Source organism: Eublepharis macularius, chromosome 1 (assembly GCF_028583425.1).
Source record: "Eublepharis macularius isolate TG4126 chromosome 1, MPM_Emac_v1.0, whole genome shotgun sequence".
Taxonomy (NCBI): Eukaryota; Metazoa; Chordata; class Lepidosauria; order Squamata; family Eublepharidae; genus Eublepharis; species Eublepharis macularius.
In genome coordinates, this window is record NC_072790.1 from 140,693,578 (window position 1) to 140,707,882 (window position 14,305).

The following is a 14,305-nucleotide window of genomic DNA, read 5'->3' on the forward strand; positions in this document are numbered from 1 at the left end:
TACAGACAATACCAATCATCAGAGACTCTAAACAATTTGAAAAATGGCAGAGGAAAATATCAGATTTTGTTTGGGCAGGCAAGAAGCCTCGAGTGAAAGTAAAAGTTTTACAAGATGCAAAGGAGAGAGGCGGAATGCAACTGCCCAATCTGAGACTTTACCATGATGCAATCTGCCTAGTTTGGCTAAAAGAGTGGATGACATTAAAGAATAAGAAACTATTAGCCCTAGAGGGATATAAAAAAATTTTTGGATGGCACGCATACCTATGGCATGACAAAGTAAAGGTCAACTCGATGTTCCTGCATCATTTTGTAAGGAGAAGTCTATTTACAATCTGGAAGAAGTATAGAACTTACCTACAAGAAGGAACCCCCTTGTGGGTGGTTCCATATGAGGTGATAGATCCGAGAGCTGTGGATAATGAACAACAATGTTTAACGTACAAAGAAATAACTAAGATTGAAGTATCTAAACTTAGAATAAAGACGCAAGAGGAACTATCACCTAACTATGATTGGTTTCAGTATAGACAGATTAGAGACTTATACAACTCAGACTTTGCAAAAGGGGGCATACGAACAGAGAACTCGGAACTAGAGCAGACCCTTCTTAAAGAAGACAAGAAAAGAATATCCAAGGTATACCAAGTATTGCTGAAATGGTATACTGAGGATGAGATAGTTAAAACACAGATGGTGAAATGGGCTATAAATTTCAATAAAGAAATAACAATGGAGGCATGGGAATACTTGTGGAAAACTACAATGAAGACAACGACATGTATCAATATTAAAGAGAACATTTTCAAAATGATCTATCGTTGGTACATGACACCAAAGAAGATTGCGCTAGGGAATTTGAATACTTCTAATAAATGCTGGAAATGTAAGAAACATGAGGGCTCCCTCTATCATATGTGGTGGTCGTGTGAGGTAGCTAGGCAGTTCTGGGGGGAAATAATAAGAGAAATGAGTGAAATTTTACAGTTTCAAATAAATAAGAACCCAGAACTCCTGCTGCTAAACTTGGGAATGGAGGGAATTCCAGCCCATCATAGGACGTTGATTTTTTATATGACTGCAGCAGCTAGACTTTTGTATGCACAGAAATGGAAAGTACAAGAAGTACCAACTATTGAAGATTGGATCTACAAATTGCTGTATATGGCTGAAATGGACAAGATGACAAGAAAACTGAGAGATCTGGACTCAGGGCAGTTCAACACAGATTGGGAGAAGCTGAAACAATACCTGGAGAAGAAATGGGAGGTGGGCGGAAAACTGTGGCAGTTTGAGAACTACTGAAATATAATAAAAGTATAAAAGAGAGGGGTGACTTTACCGGGGGAGGAAGAGAAATGTGAATTTATAAGCAGTTAGATTAATTGATTGAGATATATATAGATATGTATAGGTCAACTGATAGAGAATAATTAATGATAAGGTTTAAACATGAGGATTGACTAACTAACAATATTTTCTTTCTTTGACAAGATTTATATGCACCAAACAGAATGTATAGAAGAGTTAAATTGATTGAGTATCTGAGGAGTTATATAGAATTACCATAAAAAGTTGAAATGAGTAATATATAGAGAATAAATCAAATTGTTTGATTTAAATGTGGGAAATTTTTATGGTTTATATATTTTTATAGGTTTATATAGAATTATTCAAAACTGGAAAATGGGATAAATTGTTTATCTAAAGACGTATAGTTTGGGTGTATAATAATTAAAGGAGTTAATGATGCACTGCTTAATATAATGGAGAATGTATATCTGTTTTAGACAGAGGAATTTAATAGAAGTAAGGGAAAAGGGACAGAGGGTGGGAAAGCTGTTGGAAGTCAACAAAAGGGGGGGAAAGGGAGGGGGTTAGAAACGAAAAATTAGGGGAAAATTGATTGTAATGTAAAAATAAAAATGTTCTAACCCAATAAAAAATTTTTCAAAAAAAAAAAAACAAAAAAAAAACAAAACACTGTGGAACATTTCAGCTTGACAAAGGATGGGGGCAAATCTTTGCAATCATCCACAGGAGTTAAAGAGCACCCACCGGGACTGGCTCCTCAGGAAGTTGCAAAAGTGGGTCTGTTTCCATTTTTGGTACCAACCTTGTGTGCTAAACAGCACTGGCTGGGACAGACCCAGCAGCACTGTCTAAGGGTGGCTTAGATTGTAACCCACAGATCTGCAGAGAGCTGCAAGAGAGGGAAAACCCCACCCATGCACCTCAAATTCCTCCCCTTTTATTCTCCCAGAGGAGAACTGATGGGTCTGGCCACCTCCCACCACCTGCCAACTGGGGGGTACAGGAGCTCAAAGCGCATGGTGTAGGAGAGAAGGAGGCTTACAGCAAACAGATGTGTTTGTTAAGGTGGCATAAGTTGCATCAGTTTTTACCTCCCAAGTATTGGGTATATTAGTAATTTTGCTTTTAGAAAGCTAAGGTATTTATATTTTTAAATTTTATAAAAAATGCCAGATAGTACAGTTTCCCCAGGGGGAAAAACAGAAATGTTGCTTCCTCCCATAGTTTCAAAATTTCTGGAAATTTTAGATATATATTTTATATATGTAGGCCTACCTTATCTATCATGACTGCCAAGCACACAGCTCACTAGGCTTGACCCACCAACCTATCTTCTTGGGTCTGGAAAATAAACAGTTGCCTAGCAAGTACAGTCCTCATGGTGTTTTTCTTAGTATGCTATGTCATGTTTCATTTGATTTTAAAACTTTGGGTTCAGTGGGATTTTATAAATATACTAGTGGGGGACCACATGAATTGTGGGAGTGAATTCTATCATCCCTCTCAGCCCAGCCACCCCTAGCTTCGCCACCATAGCTCCCCACACACAATTAGCCCCACACTTAACCAACTCCAGCTTTGCCACTGCAGCTCCCCTTCCCAGCTCTTCTAACCCCAGCTTTGCCACCACAGCAGCAATAACTCTCCCAGTTACGCCACAGCTTCATGGCCATGGCAGCAGCAACATTCCCAGCTGCCTGGCCACCCTGCAGCCGCACCATGACGCCAAGTCTCCCAGCTGCCCCATAGCCTTACTGCTGCAGTGGTGGCAACAACTCTCTCACTCCTCCCTCACCTGACCACCCTCCTTCCTGCCCATTTGCAGTTTTGCTGGCAGCACCAGCATTCACAACTGCTCTGCAGCTCCACTCTCCCTCCCTTCTTCCTAATTGCAGTTTCACTAGCTCAAGGATGGTAGTGATTCTTCCACTACTTGCTTGCACCTTAGCTTTGTCTGTGTTTGGGCTGACAACACTAATGTTTTGGGGGAGATTTAAACACCTTCCATTTTTTTAAGTTTTCAATTTTTTCTGCAAACCTGGGGTGGGGGGGGGGGAGTCCCTCAAGTCTGCAGAACTATTTCTTTTGTATGGCCTCAGTCTGTGAATTTAAGTATTCAGAGATGGGGGAGGTCACACCTGGTTATTAAAACAGATGATTAAATAGGTGGGAATAATGGAAAAGAAATTTAAATTAAGGAGGTTTATATTGTATGAACAAAGAGCTTCTGCTGTCCCTAAGAAAGAGGAAAAAGTACTTACTGGATGGATGAGGTCCACTTGAGTTTTTATTAACTTAATGGGAGAATGCTAAGCACCTGCTCTTTTTATTTTTCCAAAATTATCTACTTTTAGGGTACATTCATATAAAATTAATATACCTTAAATAAGTAAGGCAAGTGGAAGGTTTTCAGTGTTTGCAAGAAGTTAGGAGGGAGTAAGAGGGAGAAAAAAGAAGAGAAAAATCAGATTAAGGAAAGAGAAGAAATGTGGAGTGAGGGTTAGTGCTAGATACATGCTTAAATATGTACTCTGAAGAATCTATGCAATGTATTCCTTCTGTTTATAGTGAAAGTAAGCCTTCAAAAAGAGTCCCCAAAATACAAAATATAGCATTCCAGTGCACACAAACACACAACCCAAAGCCCATGTCAAACTGGGTCCTGTCACCCTGAGAGTTAAGACTCTGCTCAATCATTCAAGGCCCTCTCCTGTTGCAAGCTGCCATCCCTCTTCACTGACCCAAACTTACCTGGTCACAGCAAAAACTCATGGCCCTAGTCACTGCCATGAATATGCCCAGCAACGTCAAGGGCTGCTAGAAACCATGGGAGACGTCATGAATTATCCAGGACTGAACTTTGTACATACTTGCAGGAAACTCCTGGGCCATTATGAAAGACCTTCTGCAAATTGTCTCTGCAGACAAGTATATTTTCGAATGGAAGATAATGAGGAGTTGGAAAAGAGCAGGTGATCAGGACTTATAGTTCATGAAAGTGGTAGATGAGGAGAGTTATTATTGAATACTTTTGGAAATAGTTTGTTCAATTGGGCCAAAATTGAGTTAGGCCTGGGACAAGGTGAGTGGGAAAGTCACATACATCATTAATTTTAATGTACATTTTTACATCAAACTTTTGGGATAATGTGCAACAGGCAAACACAGCAATCCAACACAATAGTATAAAAAAATCACTTGCCTGTAGCACAGAATCAGAGATGGAAAAACTGCACAGATATGCACAAATAATGAAACATACCTTCACTATGCTAGGTTTATTCAGACATAATGTAAGTATGTTTTGTGTTGTCTGAACCAGCCTTGTGCTCATGTGATCCCCCTTCTCTGGCCCTCAATGTGCTAAAATCTACTTGCTATTTAACATAAACCATAGCTTGTTATTAAATCTGAATCAGCAAACACTTGTGTGTGTTTTCCTCCCAACTAGGATTGCAAGCCACAGTTTGAAGCTGAATTGCAATCTTGCAAGCAAGCAAGACTAAAACTATAGTTTTCTAGTTCAGATTAAATGACAAATATGGTTGTACTATGTAAGAAGTAACTCATTAAATCACAGATTTTACCTTTTGACACTTCAATTTTTTCATCAGTCAGATACTAGAAGGCTGATCTGGTAATGTTTTATATTCCTAATATTAGTATATTGTTATCATTCAAAACTATGGCGCAATTCAGAGACTTACCTCTACTTGATGTAATGCTACTGAGGCCCATGCAAGATTGGCTGTTGCAATCTGAAAAATGACAAGGAAAAAAACTTACTTCATGAAAGATGTAAAACATTTTCAACTTTTCAAAAACTATAGCAACTTACTCATTAAATTGCTTAAAATCACTTAAAATAACTGTGCCCTCCCTTTCAGGTGCATGCCCATAGAAAAATTGGAATTTAAGTAAACTTCATTGTTAAAATATTTCTCTCATTCAGCAAGTAAGCCCACAAGAATGAAATGTTCTCATTTAGTCTACTTTAGTCCATCCGTTAACTTCTGTTATAGAGTTCAACTGAAGGTCATTGTTGGCTGTCAGACACTGGGCAAAATATAGAATTTCATTAAAAGGGATGGGTTAATTTTGAACTTTTTTCATTTCAACCAATTTTTCTATGACAAAAATGACAGGACAGCAAAAACATGCTAAAAAACAGAATATTAACCAACAAAAAAACCCAAAAGCTGAAAATAGTGAGTTTAAAATATAAAATATTACTGTTTAAATCATATCACTGTTTAATAATGTAAAGATATCAATAATCAATCTTAATAATGGAAATAAAGAGTTCGAATCCAGCAAGGCATGAGTGTAAAGAAAAACACTTCTAGCACTAGTTTGGTAGCACAAGATCTAGTGCAACCCACTGCATTTCACTGAAGTATTGATTTGATCAAAAGGTATCTTGTTAGTACATCATGTCCATGCAAAAAAGAAAGTTTGAATCTAACAGTTTTCGCTTAGTACAAGCAGATTGTGAGGTTTACTTTTAGCACTTCCATCTTGCACACATGGAATGCTTTATGGGATCCAAGCCAAAATCTGAGTCATTTTCATAAAATAAAGTCTAACGAAAAGAATGTCTATTTAAATGAAAGCCTAGAAATTTCAGCACCCCTATTCATATACAAAATAATTTATGTTATGGAATAAATGCTCTGAGAATGATTTATTGAAAAAATACATGGATTTATACCACAAGGTAGCATTCTAGGGACATCTTTATATGTTCATAGAGACCATGATCAAAGCATGTGGATGGTACAAAAGAGCTTTGATTTTTGTGCTGAACAGAGCCACCACTACCAACCCTATATTGCTCCATATGCTGTTTTCATAATTTGAGGAAGTTTATAATGCAACACAGGTACCTTATATCTTTAATTTCAGAAAACACAGCTTCCATGTACCTAAGGAATTCTCCAAATCATACTCAGTGTGAGAGTTCCACTTAGACAAAACACTAAGGGTGTAACTGCTATAGTGGTCGCACAGAAAGAGAGACCAGTGTTTCTAAGGCAGTGATGAGGTATTTATTAAACAATTTCTAGTTTAAAATGCTGCAAGTTTTCAAACATGAACATTTTCATTATGTAAGGATAGCCAGAGTAAACACAGAGCACAATCATTCTCCTCCCAGCCCTTGGCCTAACACACACTGGCACATACTGCAGTGTAATAACCGTTATATTTAAGAAGAAGTCTCATATATCAAGCCAGCTGCTCCAGAACTGGCTTGCAGTCAAGGAGGGGAAAAGAAGAAACAGGGCGCAGAGAAGATCTCCTCACACACACAGTTACACTTTTGTTTCCAGGCACAATTTCAGGCCCTAAACAGCTTAGAGCCAGGCAACCTAGAAGGACAGCCTCCTGCTATACTGTTCAGCCTGCCAACTAAGACCTTGCTCACAAGTTCTGCTCTCTGTGCCCCTGTCTGAAGAGATATGGTGGGTGGTGACTAGAGACGGGGCTTTTCCAGCAGTGGCACCTCATCTGAAGGTGCAGTGGCACCTTTCCCTTTTCGTTTGTCTGGCACCTATCCTACTTCTGACAGCAAGCCAAAACTCTTCCTTTTTCCCAAGGATTTTCAATTAACAGTTTGATCTTTTAACAACATTTTTATAGCCCGTTTACAGTCTGGAAATGGTAAAACACATTTTAAGCTGCTCAAAGTTTTGTTGTCATGCCCTGGTTGGGTTTCAAAGCTGGGTTTTAATTAACAACGTTTATGTTTTATGTTTCTATTATGCTTTGTTTCATAAGCCTCTTCCGGCAAGTCACTGTAAAGTGTCACGGTAATTTTCTAAATAAATAACTGTGATGATGCTTGTAGGAGAGGTACATTCAGCGCTATTGTGAGAGAGGAGGGGCAAAAGCACTCAGGAAGCTGACTAGGAATTATGACAGTGCATCTGAGACTTATGCCCTCACAATATCTCCTGTGGCTGCTGGATGAGGGCAGAACCAGGCTGTAACTCCCTATACTGGCGTGCCAGAGAGGGGTGCTGTGGGGCAGAGCTCGAGTTAGTCTACTCCCTAAGCCATCCAACCATGGTGACCAATCCACTTGCACCCCTGTGGTGGCCAAGCCCCCTCGCAAGCAGCCAATCATCCCTTCCACCCACCCTACATAACCTCCGGCCAGGGTGCCCATGAGCCCAGGTAAGTAGGCAGCGGCTGGAGGCTCTACTTGAGAGCCGCTGCTGTAAGGAGCATGAAACAAGAGAGCGTCACAAGATGGGGCAAGAGTGCACAGGGAAATTTAGCGAAATTCGGGGTGTTCCCCACACTCGTATAATGGAGGAGAGCAATGTCCTGATTGTCTTACTGACCACGCCCACTCAAATTCCATAAAGGTAACCCATTCCAAATCGTAGCTCAGGGAGGGACAAGAATGCACAAACAAATAAGAAGGAGCCAAGGAGCTGGCCACACTAGCCCACCCCTTGACACTGGTCTCCCTCACCAGCAGCAGCCCCCAAACACCAGCCTTCATGGTCAAGGTTCAGCAGGAGGGTGTGCCCTGTGCATTTGGATCCAGTACATCCCATGCCCATCAAAGGATCAGTTGCCCAGGGAGCGGAGCCTGATGCTGCTGTCTGGAATGGGGCCCTTGGTCCACAACAGGGTCTCATGCGACCTACCCATGGCCAAGCCCCAGTCCCAAGCAGAGGCAAGAGTGGCTGCGGGTTGGGCTTGTCAGTTACCTGCTCCCCTAACTTCCCCAGGAGGATGGCCCGGCACCTCTCAACTCCCTCCTTCTCAGGATCAATGACCCAGACAACCATAGTGGCAGTGGAACATCAAGATGCAATTGAGTAGCAGTACCCCGTGTGAGGGTCATCCATCACCTGGCCACTGGCAGCACCATGAGCGGTGGGGCCACTGCTGCCTACCTCTTGGGACACAGACCCCTCTGTTAGTGCAGCAGCCAATGCTGCGGCTGGAGCAGGTACAAGGCCATGCCCCTCCTATGCACACGTCTCTTCTCCTTCTCCAGGTAGTTTGCCTCCCAGCTGGGACACCCAGAAACATGGCCATGTCATCCCTGGAACATGGCATGTCACGACTGCACCTCCAGCCCCGTGCCAGAAGCGGATTCCTAGCCTGCTCACCATGCCAAATCAAACCCCAGACAGATGTGCAAGGCAAGGCTCTCCCAGGTCTGACCACTGCACTTATAGCTGCATTCCCTTTCCTGGGCAGGGTCTTGAGAGAGTTTCCTCACTCCTGGCAGATCAATAAAATTTGCATCGAACAAGAATTCTCTCCCTGTCTACTTGCTTGGCAGTGGCTGATGGTAGCTCTCCCCCCCCCTTAATACCCCACTGGGCTTCCCCATCGTGCATCCATGGGGACAGTCCCTGACCCTAGGATGCCAAGGATGTGATGGCCTTGGGGATGCACCAGGTGGCTCTGCTCCATTGCATGGCCCAGCTCCCAAGCACACACAAGCTCTCTGGCAGTACTCACCAGTTAACAGTCCCAATCGGACTGGACCGGGTAGCCCAGGGGGTACCTGAGCTGGATGAGCTTCCCATTCCTGGCTCTCTCATCTGCCATCTCCAGTAGCCCCTTTCAGTTGAGGTGATCAGCCTTTCTGCCCCAGCACAGTGACGCTGGGCCCCTCCAGGAGCAGTTCCTGCCAGGATGCCCTCAGGTGGGTTCCAGCACCCTCATCATCCACTGGGGAGTTTGTGCTGTCCAGTCACCACTGCGGTGTGCTCCAGGGCTCCCCTGGCTGGAACCCCCCAGCAGCTCCTTCCCATGCAAGGAGGAAGTTCCTCCACACCTCCCTTGCAACAGGCTGCACCTTCAGGGAGGGGGGGCACGAGTGTGTCATGGGATGGCAGTGGGGGGCAGGCATGTGATGCCTTGGCTGCTAGCATGGCTCTTGCTGGATGCAGGGGGCATGCGTCTCGCTGGACACTTGGCTGAGCAACTCCCTCACCCATACACAAGGCTTTTTTCAGGAAAAGTGCCTTTCTGAGGGCACAGTGACTGTGCTGACAAAGGGCCTTAGCACCCAAAGCACTTTTTCTCCACAGGATGGGGGGGGAGGCATTGGTGGGCAGTGCTGGAGGAGCTGCCCACAAGGGGAGGGGCTGCGATGGCCTGCCTGAGTGGCAATCCCACCCCACAGAGGGCTAACCTGGAGCTGGCTGCCTGAGTATGGGTGCCACAATCATGGAGGGCCTCTGGTCCCCATCTGCCTGCTTTCTGGGGGGAGGGTTATGGTGTCAACAGGTGGCAGGGATCACGGTCTGTGCATTGGCTGTGCCTTTACTTGCTCCTTGCGGGCCTGTCAGGCAGGGAAGCATGGTCATTGGGGGATGCTGGCAGGATTATCATGATTCTAGTTTTAATGTATTTAAATTTAAATGTCTATTTTTGTATTATATTGTTGTAACCCACCCTGAGCCCGCTCATGGGAAGGGGAGGCTATAAATCGATCAACAGCAACAACAACAACAATACAGGTGAAAAATTCACCCGGTGAGGTGATTCTGAGTGGGAACATAGTCAACAATGTTCCTATAGTCTGCTTATATGAACAGCAGCAATTTGGGGCCATAAACCTGGGCCACAATTACAACAGTAACTTCCTCTCAAAAAACATTCACACTTTGCAAAAGTAACCTTTGCTCATTGTGCCATCCAGACCATACCTCTTGATGACTGACATGGAAGATGTCATTGCCCCAGTGTCGATAAAGTTCGAGGATACCAATCAAGTCACCAATTGCAGTAACAATTGGCAAACAAAGCACAGAATGTATACGAGTTCCTGATTCCAATCCAGTACCTCTGGGAAATCGCTCATCCTAAAAGAAATTAAGCACAATTTCATATTAATAGTGCTTGTATGTTTCTCTTTTTAAAAAGATGTGCCAGTGTTATCCAAATGGACAGTGTGTTCCCAATAAAAGAGTGTTAAGCTGGGACCATGGGTTGAATTTGCTGACTGGCCTTCACAAGTCACTATCAATTCACTGTCAGCAAAATATTAATGATCTGCTTCAAAGATTTACTATGAGGAATGTAAAAATGCTAAATGTGTTAAAATATTATAGAGATTGTTATTAACATAATGCAATGGCTGCAGGTAATTCTGAACCTGGCCCCACTGCGCAGATCAAAGCATCTGCACAATGGGGCCAGGCACAGAAGAAGGAGACATTGTTACAAATCCCTCACGCTTGCAAAAAAAGTCTTAAATTTAAAAAGATAGGGATAAAATAAAAAAAATTTAAATTCTAAGGTATTTACAATTGCCACACAAGATCTTTTGAATGGCCTAGGGGGTGGCCTAGATAATCCAAAATTATCTAGGCTGCTGCAGAGGTGAGCTGGTAAGGGACGGGGGAGATGGGCAGACAAGAAATACAACAAGGGATGGGGGGAGGAAACACGGTCAGTATTGCACGGTTTGAACATACATAAAAACACAAGTATATGATACAGATTCCTATGAGCAAGAAGCCTTTGCATCCTTTTCTCTCAAGGGAAGCATTCTGAATTAATACAACAATATTGTAGCATTTTATTTATTTATTTATTTAAAACATTTCTTTGCTGCTTTTCTACCCAAATAAGATATCCAAGGTGGTATTTTATTTATTTACTTATTATTTTACTGACAGAATGATATCACTCTATCACTGCAGTATTGCCAGGCAAACAAATAAAAATGAGAAAGGCCACACAAGCAGAATGTTTCACATATGTAGCAGAGCCACAGGTTCACAATCAATTACTCCAATGATTCTCTATAGCACTGGGAGCTCCATTATAAACTCAGAGTTCCCGTCACCTTTCACTTCAGAGCAACTCTTTTATCTTTATTACAACTAATGGCAAAATTCTATGTGATACTGAGGCTTTGTAATTGGACCCCCTAGATGTGCAATTTAACTGGGAAAAGTAGGACAGGAGATCCACTGTGGATAGAGGCCACCTTGCTGGGAAACCACAATTTGTCTGGGAAGAGAGAGCTAATTCTTCCTCCTTGTTTCACTGACTGGGAATACTTCCTTTGGCTGCTGTTAGCTTTGTTATGGAAAAAGACAGTTAATCCCCTTATGTCTTTGTTTGTATTTCTCAGAGCTTAAAGTAGCTGTGGGAGGGAGTTTTTGTCAGGGCCAGGGAGGAGAGTTAAAAACCCCTTCCTTGAGCACTGCATCCCTGATCCATGTCTTATGCATACCTTTACACATCTGCAACATTTTTTCTGCAACTCAGTTTTACATTTAGGGATCTAAACATGGATCCCCAGTGTCATGGGTGGCCTAGCCATAACCCCTAATATATATAAAACAGAACTGAATGTATACTCTTATATTGATTCTACACATCTTCATCTTTCTTCCCTTCCTCTACCTCCCTGTGTAGAACTTTGTATCATAAGATCTAAAGGAGAACTGTGGCAGTTTGAGAATTTTTAAAGAAAAATAAGGATAAGAGGGAGAGAGGGGATCTTACCATATAGGGGAAATGTAACTATAATCTAAGCTAGTATAAGGGTTAGGGGAATTTTTTTCAGAGTATATGAGTAAGAGTATAGTTAAATAAATATACTAATGGGGTATACTATATATAATATATTACGTTAGTGGATCAGATTGTATATTATATTATATAATGTGACTGTGTAATATTGTGTTGTGTGCTGTGCCACATTGGTGGCATGGCACATAGTAGGGGTTTTATAATACATATTATATTGACAGTAGTATATTTGATAGAATATATGTTTAAAAGAAATAGAATATGTTCTAACTAAGATTTTTGTTATATGTTATACTATATTATACTGGTCTGCTATATTGAGGGGTATAAGATGTATACTATACTATGTTGATAGTATAACCGATAGATGTATACTGTATTGATAGTATATTTGATATATATGATAGAATATCTGAAAAAAAATTAGAATGTGCTTAGAGTAAGGGATACCATTAAGTAACAAGAGGGGTTAAGGATTGGAAAGCTGTTGGAAGTCAATAGGGAGGGGGGAGGAAAAGGGTGGGGGATAGGGTTAATTAGATATTAAGGGAATGTATGTATTAAATCTGAAAGGTATACTCACCAATAAAAAAATTTAAAAAATAAAAAAAAGATCTAAAAGATAGGCATCTATTTGTTGCTACATTGTAAACTGTTATACATATTGATGCTTTATAAATAATCACAGTACAGAAGTATAATTGAGTTGAACACTGTCACCCTGATACAGAAGTCTATAGAAATGATTGCTTGTTTACACAGTCAAGAATGGTGCACTTGGATTTAGTTTAGCAGCCACATATACATGTAACAGATAGCAGGTATGAGTCCCGTGGCATGTTAGAGACTAACAAGATTTTCAAGGTATAATAAGCTTTTGGGCTTTTAATTCTATGAATAAAATAAAAAAAAAATTAAAAAAAGGTATAAGCTTTTGAGAGTCAAAGCTCCCTTCTTCATATACAAGGAGGAGGGGAATTTGCTATGCCTTTATATCCCCATGCAGAATTCTTCAGAATCTGTAGCTTTAAGATCCTCCAAAGGGCGGGCCTTCCCCCATGGAGCATGAATGGTTCATTTCCTGCAAAAAGAGTGCCCATGTTCACTCAGTTCTCCTGAGCCATCAGAGGCCAGTTAGATGAATAGAGCTCTTGGAAGGACAGCAGGGAGGTAGAGGACCAAGATCTCCTGACATGCTTCATCTTGGCATTGACCTTCTTATCCAGAGGCTAGGACACAGAACATTCTGAATGGGGAGATCCAGAGACTGGTGGCAACGGCAGTTAGGAAGACAGCCCGATGGAACCAAGTGGTTGGGTGTTGGAACCAACAGAACCAGTTACCTGTCAGGAATTGGAACCGACAGAACTTAGAGAACTGCTTGGGGTGATATGGCATGCCAGCCCTCAGAACCGTGGATGGTGGATCAGGTGTGGGCAGCAGACTTCTACACAGCAGAGGACTTGGCTGCTGGCTTATTAGAGGCCGAAACAACTTTCTCCCAGAGCACGGGCCCAAATGGGAGGCTCAATCGCTTCTTGCCTTTAGGGTGAAATGCTGGCAGTGGTGACATCTGGCAACATTATGCAATTTATCCAGGCATAGGATGCAAAGGTTGTGCTCCTCAGTCTGGATCTAGCTCAACTTGGTGTTGAACTCTGAGCACTTTTTGGACAATGATGATGAAGGCAAAGAGAAGAAAAAGAAACTGGCCAGCAATGGAAAGCTATGGACCTCTCTTAATGGAAACAAAAAAAAAACCCTGAGGGAACAGGGGCATTCTCCCTTACAACAAGTGCTGTTTTGGGGGAAAACAAACCACACATGCACCATAGAGGAAGAGCACCCCCACCTAGAGGCTCTTAAAGCTACAAGATATCTCTTCACAGATGGACTGCACATGTGCTTTCGCAATGTGGGACTGCATAGGGTAATGACATTGAACTTCTTATACAGGGTCCATGCAGTGTTGAAGTAGCACGCATGTACTCTGGATGGGGTCTTCCCCTGGGAAATCCTTTTGTGTGCACAATACAACTCTCACAATTATGAGGTATGTATTATAAGTGCAACGATCTGATGAAAATGTTGAAATATCTGTCAGTACATTGCTTTATGAACTTATGCTACTTTTCTGTTCTATGTGAAGCATTTGATTTTTAAAATAAGTACAAAATATTGGATTGGAGCATGAAATCTGTCAGTAGGCCCTGATGGTTGCATACTGTTTCTGTTCCCCACCACCACCACAGAATTTCTTTCCAACAATTAAAAAATGTATTCCGGGGCCACAAATCCCATGTGGACTAATAATAATTATGCAGGTCAGGAGGCTACAGTGAGAAGGCACAAAATCACCCTTTTGGTTTCTTCTATTAGTGCAGCTCAGCTGACGAAAGAGGGAAGAGATTTTACTCCTTTCCCACTTGACCCATGAGGCTATTCCAACTCAGTGCTATAATAGT

The 14,305-nt window shown here is 41.9% G+C and overlaps 1 protein-coding gene across 1 annotated transcript in view; it reads right to left on the bottom strand.

The window, feature by feature from the left end:
* PDE10A (phosphodiesterase 10A) overlaps positions 1-14,305 on the bottom strand; it is a 92,676-nt gene that overhangs the window by 69,677 nt on the left and 8,694 nt on the right. Inside the window, exons 4-5 of the mRNA XM_054977032.1 lie at positions 10,001-10,156; positions 5,024-5,074 (exon numbers count right to left, since the gene is read on the bottom strand). Coding sequence (XP_054833007.1) covers positions 5,024-5,074; positions 10,001-10,156 — 207 coding nt within the window. The remainder of the gene's footprint in view (positions 1-5,023; positions 5,075-10,000; positions 10,157-14,305) is intronic.